A 20347-nucleotide genomic window follows, 5' to 3' on the forward strand; every position below is an offset into this window, starting at 1 on the left:
GATCAAAATACATTGTATGAAAAATATTTTCTATAAAGAAATCTGTTTACTACTTAACCTAGCAAGTCCACTTCTGTGAATGCTCAAAAGAACTGAAATACAGGACTCAGGGAGATAGATATTTGGGTACCTACTGTCACAGACAGTCACAGTAGCCTAAGGAAGTAAGGCAAGTCTATCAACAGATGAGTGGGCAGAGGCAACAAAACAAAGGATCATTGTTCAGCCTAAAAGAGAGGGAAATGAGCCAGTCCCAGAGGAACACATGCTGTAAGACTCCACTTAGATGAAGGTAGAAAGTAGGGTGCCAGAGGGGAGGCAAGAGGAACAGGGGGCGATTGCTTAATAGGTATAGAGTTTGAATTTTTTCAGATGTTTAAAGTGCTCTGGAGGTGAATGTGATGGTGTGTGTACAAACTGTGAGCATTCTTAATATGAATCACCCATAGGGTAGATTGAAATATAGAAAAGCTTCTATCATAATTCAGACAAAACCAAATGTGTTCCCGACCACTAGGTCCAGTGAGTTTGTTGCTTTTGAATGAATAGACATTAAATTAATATAATATTGTCTCTCTCATGTAACAAAGAGTGTAATTTTTAATTGTAAAAGCAGAATTTTATAGCTATAGAATTTATAATCATAGCTGCATAGTTTAGTATACAGTATAACTGTATCACATAGTGTTGGAATACATATAGTATGCTTATATGGATGTATATACTTATCACACAGTATATACATGTCTAAACCAGAAACAATTTAAGATGTAGAATGTCATTTTCTGATCATGTCAAGTATAAATATCGGGGTGGGGGGAAGCCCATTGTTCTCAATGTAGTCCCTTTCCTGGTTTGGGGAAGTGGAAAAGCCATCCTCCCAATCTCGCTGGTCTAACAGGCAGAGGACAAAGGCATGGCCTCTTACCCCGGAGTTGGAGTGTCGGCTGGTTCTTCCATGCTTTGGGCATCAGTTCTCTACGCGTCTTCAAGACAAATTGACTGTTAATGAACTTGCGGATGCTGGAGATGTTGAAGGTGACTTGAGGGTGGATGATGGAGAAATACTCATCTACTCGGAACTGCTGGGTTAGGAGTCCGGGGACATACTTCTGAATGTTCACTCCTGCTTGCTTGACCCTTAGCTAACCACAGAGGACACATGTCAGTCTGGGGAACAGGAAGAAACTTTTACCACCCGCTTTCCCTTAGATATCACATGTGGGCTTTGCTTTGGGTGTGACTCACTGGGCTGAAGGGGTGGGGGGGGTCAGTATTGGAGTAAACATAGCAAAGCTATCATGTCCTTCAACAGCCACATCTGCAGCTGATGTTGGAAGAGGAGTGAAATAGCACGGGAGTGCTCAGAAGTATAGACTGCCGAGAGGCGGTAAGGCTCTCCACAAAGCCAACAGGTCTTCATTCCGTGCTCTCTCTCCCCATTCCGCCTGTACAACCCGTCTCCTGTCATAAACTAGCAAATTCTGGGCCTGCCACCAGTTCACCCAGGGACTAGGGCAGTGTTTCTTTGCCCTCTCCAGAGAATACACAGCAAGTACTGTGAGATGGGGACCTTGACATCACATGTCTAATACCAGCACAGTGTCTGGGAGCCATTATTAGCCATAAAACTCAGTTTAAGCTACAGAAGTTAACCTGATGTGCCATTCTATTTCTGTTATGCTACACCTGAAAGCTGAAAAGGAGAGTATTTAGAGCAGATTGCATTGAAAACATTAACAGCATGAGTAATAATAATGTTGTGACATTGGCAAAGCGTTAGCGCTTATTGGCTTTAAATTGCCTGTTTTCTACCTAGGGGTGTTTATTTACTCCCATGATGCCATCACTTCTCTGATGGAAAATCCTGTAGTCAGGTGAGCACATGCCATAAAGTTCATGCAGCTGGCTGGTGATATGCATATGAATTCCAATAAACATTAGATGAAATTATAATGGCTGAATATTTTAGCCGATATTTTTTTTTTACTAAATTCATCTTGCCTGCGTGCCCTTTAAATGACTATTTTAAGAAATCAACTCGGTTCACATTTCTGTATCATCTCTACCCACATCTGTTTTGTCCTGCCTCTCGCTATGCAGCCCATGCTAACCGTGAATTTAACTCTTGCCTCAGCCTCCTGAGCTACGCATGTACGTCATCACACCTGAGCTACGCATGTGCATCATCACACCCAAGCTCCAGTTGAAAGACACTTTATCCTGGGAAATCAAGAGCAATCAAACTTAAGTGGCCATGCTCACAGCCGCCCCCCTCCCCTCCAGAACACAGCAGGAAGCTCTAGTACAATGCAGGAAGTGAAGCATGGTGGGATTGATAATCAGCTGTGGTCACAGGGGAGGGTGTATGGGGGAGAGGGAGGGGTGGATGGTCACTTTTAGGGCCATGGTTATAGGCTCTATTCTGACTCCACTTTCTGGAGTGAGTTTTAAAGTCTTCCTCCTGACTTTCTTTCTGATCATAAACTATCCCATTTATTCACTGGCTCAACTTTCTTGCTATACTTACCTTAAGAAGATCATGTCTTCAGGGAAGAGTCTATAATGTAAAATGAAGTCAGTGGCCCCTCAGGGCTAAGTCTAGTCTCCAAATCCCTGTGAACTCAGGGATCTAAGTCCTTACCAGCCACAATGATGATAAATAGGGTCCCCCATGTCTGCTTTATCCCCAAGACCAAGCATCTGAGGGAAAGGGTCTCTTACTGCTTCATCAAAAACAACGTGGAAAGGAAACGCATTGCAGAACAGCTCCTCTTCAATCCACAGTCTCTCTGGATAGACAGGCTGAAAGGTGAGGAGCCCTGGACACAAAGAGAGAAAGCCCCAATGAGCAGCCATTGCAGAGCCTCTGGGACAAGGTTAGAATCTTAAGTGTGTCACAGGCAAAGCGTGAGTCCCCCTGTTTTAGCACAGGCTCCCTCAGCACCTCCAGATGGCCACCGCAATAATTGTCCAAATTAAAACAAACAGAAAATTTGCGACCAGGTTGAGAAGCCCTCCTGCCCTCTGCCAAGTTTCTGCCCGCTGCTTCTGGGCCAATTGAGTACGTCTCACCATGAAAACAGAGCTGGCATTGAAACGGTGACAAGTAGACAATGAGCCAGAAGAGAAGCGAGAGTGTGCCCAGCCCGGCGTCAGGGACATTTGCCATGGAGCTTTTTAGACTGACAGTTTAGGGTGGCACGTAAAAATTTAACCAACAGTTCCATTTGGCAGGGGGTGCAGACTCTCAAATGGAGCCTTTTTGATATGAAAATCTCCTAGACAAAGGATGTCAGTTGTGTTTGCTGCAGCTTGAAGGACTCAGAATGAGGCACTTTGAGCCCTGCAGACCTTCTCCCGGATGCCTGTCATTTGACCTACCAGGCCATGACAAGGAGCATCTAGCTCCCTTCTTCCACTAGGTCAGAGCTCTGATTCAGACTTGAGAGTTAGGTGTTGGCTACCAGGCCAGCTCAGTGCCCAAAGATCCAATGTGGCGGTGAGCTTACCCCCTTCATTTTGTGAACGAAAAGCTAGAAGGCATTGTCCCATGTTACCGCTCCTCAGAGACAGAAGACAGAAATGCTACCTTGTTTCTTGCCCTCTATTCTTTGTGCTGCTGGCTAGCTGTGGTTAGTCACAGATTTCCAGTCCAGAAACACACCCCAGTCAAGGAGGCCTGGGTCCTGAAGAGATGCAGAATTCACTGTGTCCAGCATGTCTGGGCCCAGCCTCCTGTTCACAGTCAGTATCTGGGACTGATCCAAGCCAGAGGCTGTCCTTATTACAGAGATGACAGTGTCTTCATGTCACCCGGTACAAACCCGGTACAAACATGGCAAGTTAAAAGCCGATTTTTAAAGCTACAAACTACAGATGCCAAATCCAAGCTCTGTGGGAATCAGAGGCCTAGAAGTTGTTGAGACCTCTGCCCTGTTTGTGTATGGGGCTGTTCCCCTGAAAACCAGGCTGCTATGAGGCAGGAGAGCAGCCTGCTTACCTTTTCCAAACACGGCTGATGGCCTCGCAACATCCAAGTCAGATTTCCCCCCGGGACAAACAGAGATGTTCAAATATCTCTCCTTCAGCCTAAGGAGTGTTCCCTGGAGAGCCTGTAGAAGGTAGGGAGTGAAGCACAGGCACCTGGTCCCAGGAGCGGAGATGTACAGGCCCTGCCTGCGGCTGCCGGGCCCATCTTTACATACCGAAGCATGCTGGTGGCTAGAGGGATAGAGTGAGGGCTTGCCTAGAGCTCCAAGGGGTACTCTCCCTAGTTAAGCCCCACACCGTTTCTCTACCAAGGCAGAAAGAAATATTGGCAAGATCTCCAGGGAATGCTTAGAGGCCCGTGCTTTCCTAAGTGCTGCTCTGAGATGATGCCTCAGGGCCAAAAAAAAAAACAAAAACAAAAAACCATGGAGGAAGCAGGCAGAAGGGTGCTCACCACAATCTTCCTTTATGCTAGCAAAAGACTGATGTAGCCACAGAAGATGCAGAGCAGTGGGCTGGCTAACCATGACAAGCTCCCAGGGGAAGCTGTTCACACACAAAATGAGCATCCTCTTGACACAGGAGATGGCTCTCCATAGGCAGGAAGTGCAAGGCCCTTGGTGGACCATGAGCTGATCACAAGGCACACATAACCCTCCCCTAGAGGGATGAGTAACTCTCAACTTGGGCCAAGGGAGTGGGAGGGGGGCTTGTGGACTCTTTACTGATTCAGACTGTGATATGTTAAAAAAAAAAAAAAAAAAAAAGACCAGCCCCAATAATGATGATCTCAATGTCCATCCAGTGCCTACCGTAAAATCTACAAGGCAGGCAGCATGTCAGTACCCCTCTTTTGGAGCTCCTCTCCCATCTCAGGAATGCTTCCTAGTGTTTCCCTAATAAATCTGTGTTTGCTCTGTTTACCTCTTATCCCAGTTTCCTTCTTCTTAGATGTGGAAACAACAAACTTAGAAGCCACTGGCTCAGAGTGGCTTTGGTGGCTGGCATTTGCCTGGGACCCTGGGACCTGAGGCAAGCTTACTAAGAATAGATCAAGTTTCTTTCACTGCCAAGGAACCCATAGCGCTCTTCCTGAGCATTCTTCCAGTGAGCAGACCCTAACAGCCTTGCGTACTGTGCGCCATAACGCCCTGGGCTACAGGAACCCCAGACCTACCTGCCCGTTTGAACAGGCGGCATGGGTCCAGAGAGATTTTCACCTCACTCACGTGGCTTCTAAACTGGAAATGATCCCCTTACGAGCTGTGGCTGAGGTGGTCTAGGATGGGATCTTGGCGGCACACTGGGCCTGCGACTAGCTCCACCTGCCGTGTGGACACTGAGGATCTGATTGGTCCACTCATGACAAGAGGATTGTGAAGTATGACACCAGATTCCAACATCAAATTGAGGCTTTAAGATAGGGTCCTTTATCCCAGGCTGGCTTCAAAATAATAGCAATCCTCCTGCCTCAGCATCCCAAGTGCATTATAGGTATAAACTGCCATACCCACCTTTGATATTTTTATACATGAATATTTTACAGGCTCAAGTACATTCTAGACTGTCTTCTTACGTTAACCTTGATTTTTTTTTATCCTCAGTTCTCAGTTGGGAGGGAGTGATTTTTTTTTTCTTACCTCTACTCTGGGGACATTGGCAATACCTAGAAACATGTTTGATTGCCACAACTAAGGGGGTAGAGTTCTAGTCACATTGGAAAGACAGATGTCTGCAATGTGGTGAAAGATCGGACAGTACAAAGTTAGCCCATCACTATCCAGAACAATCTGGTCTACAGTGTCAATGAAACCTGGCCTGGAAAAGCCGGCCTTGAGCTCCGCTATTCAAGGCCCAGCTATTTGCGTTGTTTGCATAGGCGGTACTAAGACAAATAGGCCGTGCTGGGGGAATTGTGCTCTCTGAAGACACCGCAAGCCCAGTACCTCCTGGTCCGTCTGGGTGTCCTCACTGTCTGGTGGCCGGTTTGCCTTTGCCTTTCTCGGCTGGTTGCGAGCCTTCTGCACAACCAGAAACACGACGTGCTCTTTTTTCCCTGTCCTCTCCACCTCTTCATTCACGTCGAGGATGCACATGGCCACATCAGTGTCAAAGAAGTCCTTGGCCACAGCTTCGATGATGCCTGAAGCAGAATGACGCCTGTGGGTGAACGGCACAGAGCAGCACACTGGCAAAACTCACCACAGTACCCGGCTGCACAGCTTTGTGAGCATCCTTCAGTTCACCGAGCCTGTGCCTTGCCTCAAGATAGGCATCCTATGATGGCGCAGGGCCAAGAGTATACAGAGACTGAAGCTTTGTGAGTTTGGTATACCAACTATGTCTCTGTTATAATTTCTACTTCAACATCTACTCACGTTTTTCATTTCAGGAAGATATCTAACTCATTAAACAAAACCTGTACACATGTTCTGGGATTCCATCTCATGAGTGAAATGCAAACTATGGAGAAAGCAAGCGTGAAGTTGCCAGTCAGCAGCACCTACATTAGCAAAGGATCAGCAGCAACTACCAGCACAGCAGTGGAGGCAATTAAGGGGAACACGGCATGAAATAGCCAACACGGTGTTTTAGGGCTGCTTCTGTACTTTCATAGAGAAGTGTGCGTACTTAGAATGTAGTAGCTTTTGGGCTCAAAGTAAAACAACAAAAACAGCCTAAATACCAAGACCTTTCTATGATGCTAAATTTTTTTTTAAAGAGTCAGTAGATACAAAAATCTCTTCAGAATTATCATAGCTACGCAACCAACTGTGCAGAGTGTTAAAAATCATGTCTTCTCCTGGTGTTCTGGAAATTATTCTAAAAATCTCCCGGTCCTTAAGATCATGATGACAAAGAAGCCAGTCACTATAGAAGGTGCAGTGCCCTCCTCACAGTGGGGCTGTGGTCTGGGAAGGGCCGAGCCGTTTCCTACCTGGAACAATGTGGCACAGACCACTTCTGTCCGAGTAGTAATGGAGAAGCATTGCCCCGTCAACCCTGCCCTCCACACGAAAGGATGGTGCATTCATTTCCTAATTAACAGACATAGCACATTTCCCCGCAGGGAGCACACATTGTTATATTATGGTTTTTATAGGGTCATAATATACATTTATTTTTCTAGATTAACATACAAAGTAGTGGGTTCAGCCACAGCATCTGAATACATATAGTTTATTCTTATGCAGTCCGCTCCGGCTGGCTCCCTTTCTGCCTCACTTATACCCTTTGGCTTTATCATCACATGTATGCTATTACCTCTTCTTCCCCTCCCTTAAGATTTCTTATTCCGTTCCTGGTCCCATCTCTATTCTGTGATGCTAACACACACACACACACACACACACACACTAACATATGTACATATGTGTATATATACACATACACAATTTTTTAAATTTTATTAATTTATTCAGATTACAACTCCAATTGTTATCCCATCACTTGTATCCCAGCATTCAAGAGATGGGGGTGGACATATTTCTGTGAGTTTGAGGTCAGCCTGGCCAATATTGTGAGTTCTAGACTAGCCATGGCTACACAGTGAGAGCCTGTCTCAAAAATAAATAAAATTTACATGGAGGGGCTGTAGGAACATCTAGGTGATTAGGAAAGCTCGCTGCTCTTCACAGGGCCTGAGCTCAGTCCTCTGAACTTCCATGGCAGCTCACAACCATCTGTAGCTCCGGTTGTAGAGGATCCAATACCCTCTCTGGCCTCCACAGGCACCGGGCACACATATACACATATACACACAGACAAAACACTCATACACCACATACCCCACACACACACACACACACACACACACACACACACACACACACACACACAGTGCTTTCATGCTGTCCTGATCTGGAAGCTGGAGAAGTGGAGGATGCATGTTCCTTTTACCATCATAACAGCTAAGGGGGCATCTTAATAAGCACAGTCCCATCTTACCGGCATGACCACCCTCCCAGAGTGCCTATGAACACAAACTACTTATGTAATGAAGAAAGATATTGGTCACTTATAACGTGCCATACAAACAAACCAGTTGACGTAAGTTATTAAACTATTCTTTATGCTACGGATGAATACCACGTACTTACAATAAAGCACTTTGGTGTCTAAAAAGAAAGTCTAGGCATTGAAATTTTCAGTAAGCTCTACCGAGACAACCAGCAAGGCATGAACTCCAGAAGGACACATCGCAGCTGGGAATTTAGTTTCCTAACACCCCGGTGCATCACCCCAAGGGTTAATCAGTGTTGGATGGATCCCAGTTCTGGCTCTTGGCCACGGTACATGCACAGCCCTAATCTCCTTGCCTAAACTATTAGCAGCTCTGCTCAGGCCAAGAGGCCTGAAGAGAGATTTGAAAATCTACCCCAACCTGTTTTCCAGCCCTTGTTCCCACTGTTCCTGGCTTCTCAGAGTCACTCCACGTCTATATCCACCCTTCAGAAGTGCCCCTCACTACCCCGCCACCCCAAGGTTACAACTCTGACATTTTTTAAAAATATATTTTATTCATTTATTCATATTACATCTCAATTGTTATCCCTTCTATCCTCCCATTCCTTCCTCTCTCCCATTCTCCCCTTACTCCCCTCCCCTATGACTGTGACTGAGGGGGACCTCCTCCCCCTGTATATGCTCATAGGGTATCACGTCCTTCCTCTGAGTGCTCAGCCCTCCCCATCCAGGGGGCGTGGTCAAATATGGGGCACCAGAAGAACTCTGACTTTTTGTCAGCCCGTTTATAAAGGAAGCAGCTCTCTCCCCTAAGAGCTGCTGGGCCCATGAACCCTGCAGCTCCTCTCCCGGGGATGCTGGCCACGGCTTTCTTTTTTCAACCTTTACGACCACCAAGACCACCAAGACAAAGCCCCAGATGGCCTTACCTGATAAGACAGTGCCAGATAACTGTGGAGGGCATCGAGGTTTTCAACAAACTCTGTGAGATTTCCTCCCAGAGTCCGCAGCATCCTGTCGTAGCCAGACATCTTACAAAACTTAAAGAAGTATTCGCCAAAGAGCTTCAGAATGGTTTCCATGGATACATCTGAGGAATACATACCCCCAAATGAGACCCTAAGAAGATGGTGCTGCTTCTTGGCTTGTCTTTGTTCATATCCAAAGTGCCCAAATCCTGCCACTGTGAAAGTTACTAACTCTTCACCTTCATCATGGGTGACACGTCAGGAATCACCCCAATGTCCCAAGGCATTAGAAAGAGCCAAGAGCACTTTAACCATGAATCCCTCCTAAGCTCACACATTCTCTTCTGTAACATCTAAGACAGGGATTTCCAAGTGTCCCAAGAAGCACTCCCTTGACCGATGACCCTGAGGCCAGATCCAGATGGACTCGGGGCCAGGTAGAAGGTAGCCCCTCCTATCTCTCCCCGCATCTTATACTCCTTCAAACAACAGCCTGCTGTGGGCTCAAAGACTGCCTCTGAGCACTGACTAACAGTGCAGTGCAAAATGGCTGCCCAAAATGTATCCATAAGGTGAAAGCAGATACCTAGGATGCCGACCCCTTCTCTCTCAGCTTCACTAGGCCTCTGTCTCCTCCCTTTGGGGCTGTTTTCATCTGGTGTTCTCCAGAAGGCTTTCCCTGTCCATCTTCAGGCCAGTCTGACTGGGCTATCCCTCAGTGTTGCATTTCTGTCTTCCTAGCTGTCAGGGAATTCCTATAGGCAGCAACTGAGTCTTACTTAGTTTGTTGTTGTTGTTTGGTTAGTTTTGTGGTAGTTTTGTTTGTTTGTTGGGTTTTTTGTTTTAGTTTTTTTTTTTTTTCTAGCTACAAAGTAAGTGTCTGATGAATTTCTGAGGTCCATCTAAAGTACTAGGAAGGGGTATGGTCCAGTCTCCCTACTTCCTATCTGCATGGTGAGGACAGGAAGAATTTTTTAAAAGTGTAGCCTGGCATCCCTGCTCTGGTCAATAATCAGTTAGTCTTCTCAGAGCATGCTAGAATCTTGGGAATAGAGGATCTATAAGATTCCAGGTGGCCTGAGCTCAGCCACCTTAACAATAGCATTGTAGCCTGATAGCAAGAACAAACAGAGCAGGTTAGCATTGTTAGTCGAGCAGAGCCCTCCACCTTACTCTGCCTGCTCGGAATTTACTTCTCTACCTCACCCTGCTCAGAATTTACAGGCCTCCGAGAAAAGACCACATCCATATATCTTACCTTAAACATCTGCCAGAATTGACTGCCCTCAACCCCCAAAAGGTCACCTTTGTTAGCCGGTCAGTTGTTAACCAACCACTGTTGCTGAGTTCTGCTTCTGTAAAGGGTATTTAAAACCTCAGCTTTTGCAGGACGGGGTCCCCAACTCTTCTGAGCTTGGTGGACTCCAACGCGTCGGCTCAATAAAATTCCTTTGCTTTTTGCATCGACTCTGGACTCTGACTCTCAAAGGGCTTCCAGGAATAGACTCTGACAATCTGAGTCTAACAGATCCTGTTGGCCTGCCCCTCTTTGTCTAGATGAGCCATGGAGGTGAGTTGGAGGCCAGATTGCCGCCATGTCTCTCACTGAATTCCATGTCCTCTGCACCACTTCCTGCAACCAAACAAGGTGAAGGCAGCACTCACTAGCATTGTGGACACAGAACGTAGGCCTCACTGGTGTGGCCAGCATAGAGCTCCCTGAGAACGGTCTTTTACTTAGGGTAGGGTTCTGTCTCCTTGTGGGGATGAAGAAAGTCCCTGGGGGTCCTAGAGGAGCCACAGTTCCCGCTAGCATCCTTCATCGACTCTGCTTCTCCCGATGAACCTAGCCTCACAGTGAGGAGTGCCCTGCCCTGCCGAGATCTTCCATGCTGAGTGCTACAGGGATGCAAGTGGTCCTCACCTGCAAGGCTCTGATCAGTGAGATGGTCAGAACAGAAAGCCCTTATGGGGCAAGCCTGAATATAATGATAAGCTACTCAGGAGGCTGAGGCAAGAGCATCACACACTTTTGGGCTACGGAGTCAGTTCAAGGCTGGCCTAGACAGACAACCTAGTGAGACTCTGTCTCAAAGCGAAAGATAAAAGAAAGGATGGAGATTTGGCTCAGTGGTAGGAGGTCACTTAAACACACATGAGCCGTCTAGACCCAATCTCTAAAAACATGTGCCTGGACACACGCATGGGCATGCACAAGCACGCACATATGCATGAACTACTTCAGAGTAGTAGGTTCATTACAGCTCTCTGTCTGTAGCCAAACTTCTGGGAAGATAACTTTTCTGGAATCTTAACTGGCACAGATAAATCAAACATATTTTGCCAAAACTGCTAGCCAGGTCTTCCGAGTCTAGACAAAGTACCTATGGAAGGGTGGAGGAAAGCCAGGGCCTGTGTGAATCATCTCTTTTGTCCCTCCTAACTGACAACAGGCTCAGCAATGCCAGAACTCAGGAGGCACCTGCTCAGTCTTAAGTGAACTGAAATACATTCTATTCAGCTCCCAACCCTGAAAAAGTCTGCAGACAGGTGTGGGGCTGCTGCTTTCCAAAAGCCTCCCACCCTCCTCCATCACCACCACCCCCCCTCCTTGCTTCATGAATACAGCTCATTCAAACTGACTTGGAACAGCTGTGCTGTGGTGCGTAGCCTGGAGCTCTGCGCAGGTGCATCCTGTTACCTGCCAGGAAGAATGAGGGGGCCCCCCTCCCTTTCTCCCGGGGAACTGCCTGTTTGACTTGACTTAACGCTGAAAACCTGGGGAAGAGGAAACCCACAGGGTCAGCTGTTTAGTCCCAGCAGTTTCGCCTCTGGGTGCTTGGCACCATTCGCAGGACAGGACATCCGTCTAAGGCTAGCTTCCTTAGACCACAACCTGGCCTTGGGTGGGGAGTTGCCATATGTGCTGGCCTTGAGCTGCTTCTGGGACTCTGAGCGCAGAATGCCTGTCTGACAGGGACAAAGGCCTCTTTTAAAAATCAACAGCTGTCATACCTTTCTTTTTAAACAGTTTTCACCTCTGTGAGTTTAGGGTTCCGAGAGCCCCCTGATTCACGGGGGACCAAGGACAGATGGAAAATGGTAAGGAAGGGAAGAGTGCCCAAAACACATCAGCTCTAAAATGTTACTCAGCAGTGCAAAGAAAAATCTCTAGTATGTGAACGTTTGCATCTTTTGTCTATGAGAGGGAAATAAAAAGAGAAGTATCTCTCTTTTTATCTGTACAAAATTAAGCACCAGCGGTATAAACCAGGCTTGTTTGACATTGATTACCCAAGGGGCCTTGGTGGGAATTGGGTGGAGAGACAAGTTGTGAAGGAGGAGGAGTTAGCACTGCTCGGAGCAGAGCTCTCTGAATCTGTGAATAGCTCAAGCAGGATGAATCATGTCCCTGTTTCAGGTGCTTAGGCCAAATAAGACAAGGTTAGAGGAGAGCTCTGTGGCTGAAAACAAATCCAAATGAACACTCAGGAAGTAATCTCAGCTACTCAGGAGACTGAGGCTGGAGGATCAGGGCTCAGGGCTCGACTGGAGTACAGAAACAAACCTAGTTCAAAACCACCCTAGGCAACTTAGTGAGAGCTTGTCACAAAATAAAAAAAATAGAGGGATCAGTATGTAACTCAGTAGTAGAGCATTTGCCTAACAAATGAGATAATCTAGGTTCAATCTCTAATACAAGGAGAGAAACACACACACACACACAGAGAGAGAGAGAGAGAGAGAGAGAGAGGGAGAGAGAGAGGTAGGGATTGTAGACATGCATAAAGACAGAGAGAAAGGAATCAGAATAATGTTTCAACAATATTTCAAAATTTTGGATAACATAATTATTCAGGAACAAATTTACATGGGAGCAAAGAGATTGTCCTGTGGTTAAGTGCATGTACTACTGCCACAGAGGACCCGAGTTCAGTTCCCAGGATCCATGTCAAATGGCTCAGAACCAGCTTCAAGGGATATGATGCCTCTTCTGGCATGTTAGGCACCTGCACTCATAGCACATATCCAAACACAGGTGTACACATCATTTTTTAAAAAATTATTTTTAATCCTTAAAATATATCTAATACCATGCAAACATAGTCTTTTGACTGCTTTGTCCTAAGGCTAAAGACAGAACTTTGAACAAATATCTGTCTGTAACCAAAGGCTTTCGATTCTGGTAGTCCTGTACACATAAGCAAAAGTATTGACAATAGGTAGAGCCAGATATCTCACTCCCCAAGAAGAAGGCAAAAATACAGGAAAATGAAGAATAGAATGAATACTGTGCTGTGGGAGAGGTTAGACAAATTCACCATAATAACAGGCTGAAGAGAGACACTGTGAGTAAGCAGGAGACCTGGGTTCTGATGTCGGCGCCCATGTAAGCAGCTGGGCACGGTCTTGTGTGCACCTGCAACCCTAGGAGTGTGGAGGGAAAAGACAGGAGTCACTGTGGCTTACTGGCCCCCAGTCTGGCTCAAGGTTCACTGGAAGTTCCAGTCTTAAAAAGAACAAAGCACAGGTAGGCAAGACAGCTCACTGAGTCAAGGTGCTCGCCAACGACCTGACCACCTGAGTTCACTCAGGACCTGTACGGTGGAAGAAAAGTACAGACCGCTAAAAGTTGTCCACTGACACCTTACACAAAAGCAATGGCAGGTCCACACACCTAATATAAATAAATTAATGCAAAACATTAAAAATACACAAAAAAAGACAGAAAAATGATAGAGCAGGACACTCACATACAATGCACACACATATACATTCATACACACACAAAGATATGACATAAGACCATGAAGTCCATCATAGGATATAGGTAACTAAATAATAGAGGATAGATCAGTAATGGCTAGTTCAAGAGATAGAAGATGGATAGATAGATAGATAGATAGATAGATAGATAGATAGATAGATAGATGATTAATAGACGATAGATAGGATGTACACATCTACCCAGTGTAAGAATCTAACAGGTCTCTGTAGGAGCACTGAGCTACCTAGTGTCCAGATCATGGATTTTTAAAGATGCTATTCTCTACTGAACAGAAAGAGAATACCTTTGAGAAACAGAATATTCCAGGGGATGGGACAAGGAAAGGAAAGAACAACTTGAACCTGTTATATCAGAAGATAAAGAGGTGTTAAAGGCGCGGTGGAGACATCAACGCAGCGGAGGGTTTTGAATTTGAATAGCAACAGAACTAATGAAAGCAGCGCAACCTGTTTTGATAGATGAGAGTCAAGACCACCTTGGTATAAACAAACAAGCCCAGGAGGGAGGGGATCTTTCCTCATGGAAGTTTAAATGATAAGTATAAAACTAATAACACGCAGAGAACCTCAAGTATCGATTCACAGAGATCGCAGGTATCAACAGAGGACTAAAATCACATGAGAGGGCGTCTGAGAAGTTAACTAGGCGCCTCGCCTGCATGAGCTGAGAGTACGTTCTACTTTCGGTAGGTTCTCACAAGGTCCTAGGTACGGAGAGGAAGTCCATGGCTTTAAAGCAGAGAAACCTGGCAGATGCCAGCTTCACCACGTGATCAAAGTCCACACAGCCAACAGCAGAAACATTGGACACTTGTTCCTCCTGACAGAACCAACGGGGAAGGACAAGCGATCACTTCTGTAGTCTCCCTGCCTGATGTCATGGAGAATGACCTTCAATAGGGGACCGCTACGAAGCAGCTGACCACAACTTCTGCAAAGACATCCATGCTATGAACTGTAACTGAGACTTAGGAATCTTCCAGACTGAAGAAGCCTAAAACAACAGGACACGATTAAAGCGTTTTTTGTTGTTGTTTAGGGACATGATGGGTCAATTGGAAAATCTTTGTTAATACTTACAGGACAGATGACCAAGTTGTCTCAAGTACTCACTTCCCAACTGCACTTTCCTAAGAGAATTTTTAGGGACAAAGAGGTTATCTTATTTGTGACTTGCTAACATTCCAGGGGATGCACAGATCCAGGCTCAGAGAGAGGATGGAGATGGTCACACATTGGGAGGGAGCCAACATGAAGGGCAAGTGAAACTTTTTTGGTACTGTTCTTATAAGCGTTTGGTAGGTTTGCACTTATGTCAAAGTGAAAAGGTTTAGCTAGTAACTCTGAGCTGACCCAAGGAGCTCTTATCCAACAAGACCACAAAGAACACATGCCAGATGCGGCAAGAGCAAGACTCTGCGAGGTTTCATATCTGTAATCAGGATGTTGTCATTGCATTTTTTAAAAATGCCTTTACCTTGTTAGAGACTCATGCTGAAATATTTATGAGTGAAATTATGGGAACCCTGAGATTTGTTTTAGGACATTCCAGCAAAAACAAAACCAGAAAAGGGTGGAGAAATGTAGACATAAAATAAGATTGGCAAAATCATATAATTAGTGAAATTGAATAAAAAACATGTAGGCTTCAGTCTGCAAGTCTCTCTGCTTTTGTGGATATATTAAGTATCTATTAAAAGTGTTTTTGTTTGAATGAAAGATTTCTTTGTTTGCGATTATAACACATAGTGCTACAAAACATTCATGCTTGGCTTCTCAGGAGAGGTGTGGAACCCGCAAAGGGGATCTTAAATTGGATACTTATGAACTTGAGTGACCTGTCTTAACACGCTTAGCTCTTCTGTGCTGCCCAGAGTGTTTAATTCTTGCTGGGTCACAACTGTGGGAGTTGGGAGACAGAGGTGGCCTGTCCAGGGCTAGAGGGAGCAAGGCCACCTGCTGAAGTCTGGGCAAGAGCTGCAATGAAGCCACTGACATCTGGACTCCATCTCCTCAGCAAATGGCAGACTTGGGACTGGATTTCTCATGATCCCTGGCCCACACATCATCATCCAAGATAGAGGCGCCAGGAGCTATCCCTTATGACTGTCCCCAGGGGTCACCCAGAGGAGCATGTAGGAATCCACAGGACAAGGAGCTGCTCTACAACCCACAGGCGTCCCCAGTCAAGATAAGAGCTTTTGTTCACAATGTGAAGTGTCAGCTGTCTGAGAAAAGCCAGTCAGAGAATTACTCTTCTCCTTTCTCTGCACAGTGAACAGTGCTTAATGCAGAAACTCGCAACTGGCCAAAGTGCAGAGAATGAGCATCATTAGACTGCTTAGACCCCAAACGGGGCACTGGTGTCGTGCCATCCATACATAAGGCGCAGGACCATCTGGGAAGAGGGCAGGAGTTTGGGGAGGACCAGGACAAAACAGCGTCTTCTGGACATGACGAGGCGTCTGTATGCACGAACTCACATTGGCTGCCCAAGATGAAGCCAGTCAATATTCTAGCATGGAGAAGGAAAGGGGTTCATGAGGACCCACCCCTAACTGAGGAGCTGTGGACAGTTGATGGTGTGTGGGAGAGGGAGATTCAGTTGTCTTTAGCCCTGTGACTCCTGGTGGGTCCACCACACTCCAGGGGACAGCCACACACACCTAGGAGTGCATGACTGCCACACACTGGACTTTCCAACTTCTTCTGAAAACAAAACAAATGAAAGTGAGTTTGGGGATGCATAGAGAAGTAGCGGAAGGTCAGGGAGGAGTTGAGGGGAAAGAGTAGGGACAAATATGATTATAATGCATGCGTCAAAGTTTCAAGGAATTACTAAAACATTATTTTTAAAGCATATATTCTCCTGGAATGATATCACATAGGTCAGGTGACTAAACATGGGGAGGAGTTTTGTGAGCAGGAAGAAGAGACAAAGCCAGTCACACTTATCTGGGCACTGAGAAAAGCAGCTGAAGGTAGCCCGAGTGGGCAGCTCTGGAGGGAGGGAGCAGTTGGGCTGAATCTGGAGGATTCACACCTGCCTGCTCCTCATCCATCCTTTGCAAGCAGAGCTGTGAGCCTAACCATGCCCCAAACGCAGGGCAAGTGACCACTGGGCGATGGTGGAGGAAGGGAAGAAGGAGCATTCGGCCAAGGACCCACTTTGCTTCAGTGTTTGCTTTCCATTCTAGGGCTCTCCAGCCTGAGAGAGATTCGGCAATGGCCTTGGGATATTGAGAACCTAGTTTAGGTCTCCATCTTCGGGTGACTGTGCACCCTGGGATGCATGTCTGCCTTCTGACTTCTGGCCTTGTACCTTTTTAATCTTAAGTTCCACCCTGGTGAAGTTCTTATTTTGAAGTAATTTCATGGAAGGGCTGTTGACATTTGCTGATGGTGAACTGTTGAAATGCTTTTTAATCTGGGTGTCTTGACAGGCAACGTCTAGACAGGAACAGCTGCACCAACTGGCCAGTGGGCATTGTTTGCATGTCTTACTTCAGATCAGTAATATCCTATGTAAACCCTAAGTGGGCACTTACTCTTACAGAATGATTCCTTGTCCAATGCTCAACCTGTCATCTTGTCTCATCCTTGATTATGCTAATTAGAAAGCAGAGTTATGCAGTTGAGGGAGTTGTGGAAGAGCCTCAATAATCACTTCGTGGCAGGGGGATGACATGCTAGCGGCCACTTGGAAGGCACAGCACTGGCTGGTGGTGATGAAACATGTTTTTTCTCTTTGTCAAAGGAAGGAATCAGTCTCAGCTGACCAGCATATTTTATTGAACATGAAAATGCCTGTAACTGGCTGGGCCTCCCTCTCTCTGACTCACAGCACTGTACAAATACAAAGAACCACAGGCTTCCCATAGCTTCATGACTCCAAACCACTTGTGTTTGTGTGGGAGAGAGAGGGAGGGAGGGAGGGAGGGGAGAGAGAGAAAGAGAGAGAGAGAGAGAGAGAGAGAGAGAGAGAGAATCTGAACCAAGTCCCTGGGATCAGACTGTCTGAACATCCCGACAACGTCATTATAGCCTCATGTGGCCATGCCAGCCTTTACTAAGGCTCTAGAGATCTGAATTCAAGTGCTCACCCTTGCACAGAAAGCACTTTACTCCCCAACCCTCTGTGTATTGGAATTTCATGACCCCATCTTGCTTTTGTGTAATGTACCTGTTATGTTGGCCTTTCTTTGGAACTAACATATTTTTTTCCTACAGATAACAAGAAGACAAAGCTCTCTGAGAGTCGAAGTGAGTCAAGAGAGAAATCGTTGTGGAAGAGGCTGGCTTTGGGTAGGAAAGGGCATGTCGTGTGAATACATGGGCCTACAAACTTGTTGTTGCCCCTAAATGTGTTGATTGGGTTGGAAATAGGACCAGGAGAAGTGTTTGATGGCTTCTCTCTGCTGAAACGGCTGCCACGTTGCAAAGTGTTTACAGCATCGATACCAAATGCACCAGGTGAGTGTTCTACAACACTGTTACAAAAATATGTGACGGTGAGAGCAGATGTCCAGAGTTCTTCTTTCTGAAGATCTAGAAACGTGTTAGTTTTTAATCTATGAGGGCACCTCTAACAACATGCCAGACAGACTGCTGGTGTAGCAGGTGACTAGGACTGAGAGGAGCCGGGGAGGCCTCTGCCTCACATGTCCCCACATCCTTCCTTCCCTGTCCTGGCTCACTAAGGGATTTCAGCCTCTCCCTGATGCAGAGCCCCAAAAACTGCCAATCAAACTGCCCTAGACAAGGCAAGGAAAGAGCCTCTGTGTGCCGCTTCTAGGTGCAGGGTTAATGCTGTGGTGGACAGTGCAGTTATTTTTAAGGTTTATTTCATATTTACTCAAAGTCTGCTCTAAGACTTTTCATATTCTTTGTGTTTTAAATGGAGTTTTCCCCCAAAATAACTTTCATTAGTGTTCCTCTTTGACAAATTTATTCATGGATGTACAGCAATCTGGTTATTGTCAGCCCCACCCTCTCATGTCTCCCTTTCACCCTTGTCAGCCCTCCCCTCCCCCACTCCATCCCAGTCCAGTCCCTTTCTTGCATTCATGCTTTTTATGTTTTGTCTTATGACCTCTGAATTTCACATGAGCCTTCTGTGGGGTTTGAACTCTCCTCCCAGTGGGCTTCACCTATGACCTCTCTTAGAATTCTTTCAGTAGCCAATAGTTCTGCGGGGTGAGGTATGGTCCCATGAGTTCCTCCTTGATCCATGCTTGACTGGCGATAGGCCCAGTGTTGTGGAGAACCAGTGCAGGCAACTCTAACTGTGAGGGTGCAACTGCAATGGCTGTCAACAACTGTCCAAAGCTCTTAGGCCTTATCTTTGTCTTCTGGTTTACACTAATTCTTTCCACCTCAACATTAGTAGTCAAAGATTTTATTTTCTAAGATTCAGAAGAGATAGTAACAAGTTCAATGCCTGGCCCACCGCAGGCCCTGGGCCTTCACAGCCACATGTCAAAGAAGCAACTGTCTTTTGTGGGATCAGCCATGGCTAGCTGTCTGTGTCTTTAGGGACACCTGCAGGGTACGTTACTGTGGCTTCTGGGGCTGGATTTGACCTGCAGCTGTTGTACACTTACCTTCTCCAGATTCGAATTACTTTTTTTTGGGCACCCAAAGGCTCAGTGAAACTGAACCCAAACCACAAGCCCTGCTACTTGGTCATTTATGAGCTATACAGGAACCAGTTTGAAGGCTCTGAGTGCCAGGATATACATAACCAGACACTTGTGACAACTCTGTCCTGGGTTGTCAGGTACTGGGAACAGATGCTGATGTCTCTGCCCACACATGGCCCTAAATGGGATCTCATATCCTCACAGGGAATCATAATGTGAGGAAAGGGTGGATGGAGAGAAGAAAGGACTCTTTTTGAGTCACTCTATGCCAGATGGCACACTGGATATTTTCACATGCACTGCCTCATCCCTTGAAACAAAACTAGAGGATCGATGGTCCTCTTTTTCTTTGACCAACCTGAAAATGGTGGCTGTTTAATAAACTTGTCTTGTGTCATTATATTTTGGCTTCTCCAGACAGTGTTTCTCTGTGTAGCCCTGGATGTCCTAGAACTTGCTTTGTAGACCAGGCTGGCCCTGAACTCACAAAGATTTCCCTGTCTCTGCCTTCCAAGTTGCTGGGATTAAAGGCATGCATCGCCCCCTCCTGGCTTGTTTTACACCTTTACATTTGAAGCAAAGCTGAATCTTCCTTTTGTCCTGTACTCTCCCTCACAGCCGGGGGGAGGGGGCCCAGTGGAACACACAGATAATTAAAATAAAAAGTCCCTTGTGTGCCCATGGGAGAAATCACCATGCAAGGCATGTGCAGTATAGGCAGGACCATATGAGGTGCTCCAGTTATGATCCTGTCACATCCAGGAAGATGGACAAAATGGTCCAGGCAGTAGAGGAGGGCCACCCACGTCATGCACGTGCTGATAACTACCAGTTAAACACGGCTGGCATTGGCACAACTCTGAGAGTGTTGCTTCCAGACATCGAGACAGGAATGAACCACTTTTCAAAGGTGTCACTACACCTGACAAGTCCACCATCGAGGTCAAACACGCTGATCACAAGGATGACAAAACTCAAACTCGGGAAATC

At 46.2% G+C, this 20347-nt stretch overlaps 1 protein-coding gene across 1 annotated transcript in view; it reads right to left on the reverse strand.

The window, feature by feature from the left end:
* The window catches only part of LOC127201978 (guanylate cyclase soluble subunit beta-2-like), a 64686-nt gene that overhangs the window by 23006 nt on the left and 21333 nt on the right, over positions 1-20347 (reverse strand). The window contains 6 exon segments of the mRNA XM_051160582.1: positions 929-1145; positions 2725-2822; positions 4004-4115; positions 5940-6136; positions 6932-7031; positions 8889-9049. Of these exon segments, the coding sequence (XP_051016539.1) occupies positions 929-1145; positions 2725-2822; positions 4004-4115; positions 5940-6136; positions 6932-7031; positions 8889-9049 (885 nt within the window).

Source organism: Acomys russatus, chromosome 18 (assembly GCF_903995435.1).
Source record: "Acomys russatus chromosome 18, mAcoRus1.1, whole genome shotgun sequence".
Taxonomy (NCBI): domain Eukaryota; kingdom Metazoa; phylum Chordata; class Mammalia; order Rodentia; family Muridae; genus Acomys; species Acomys russatus.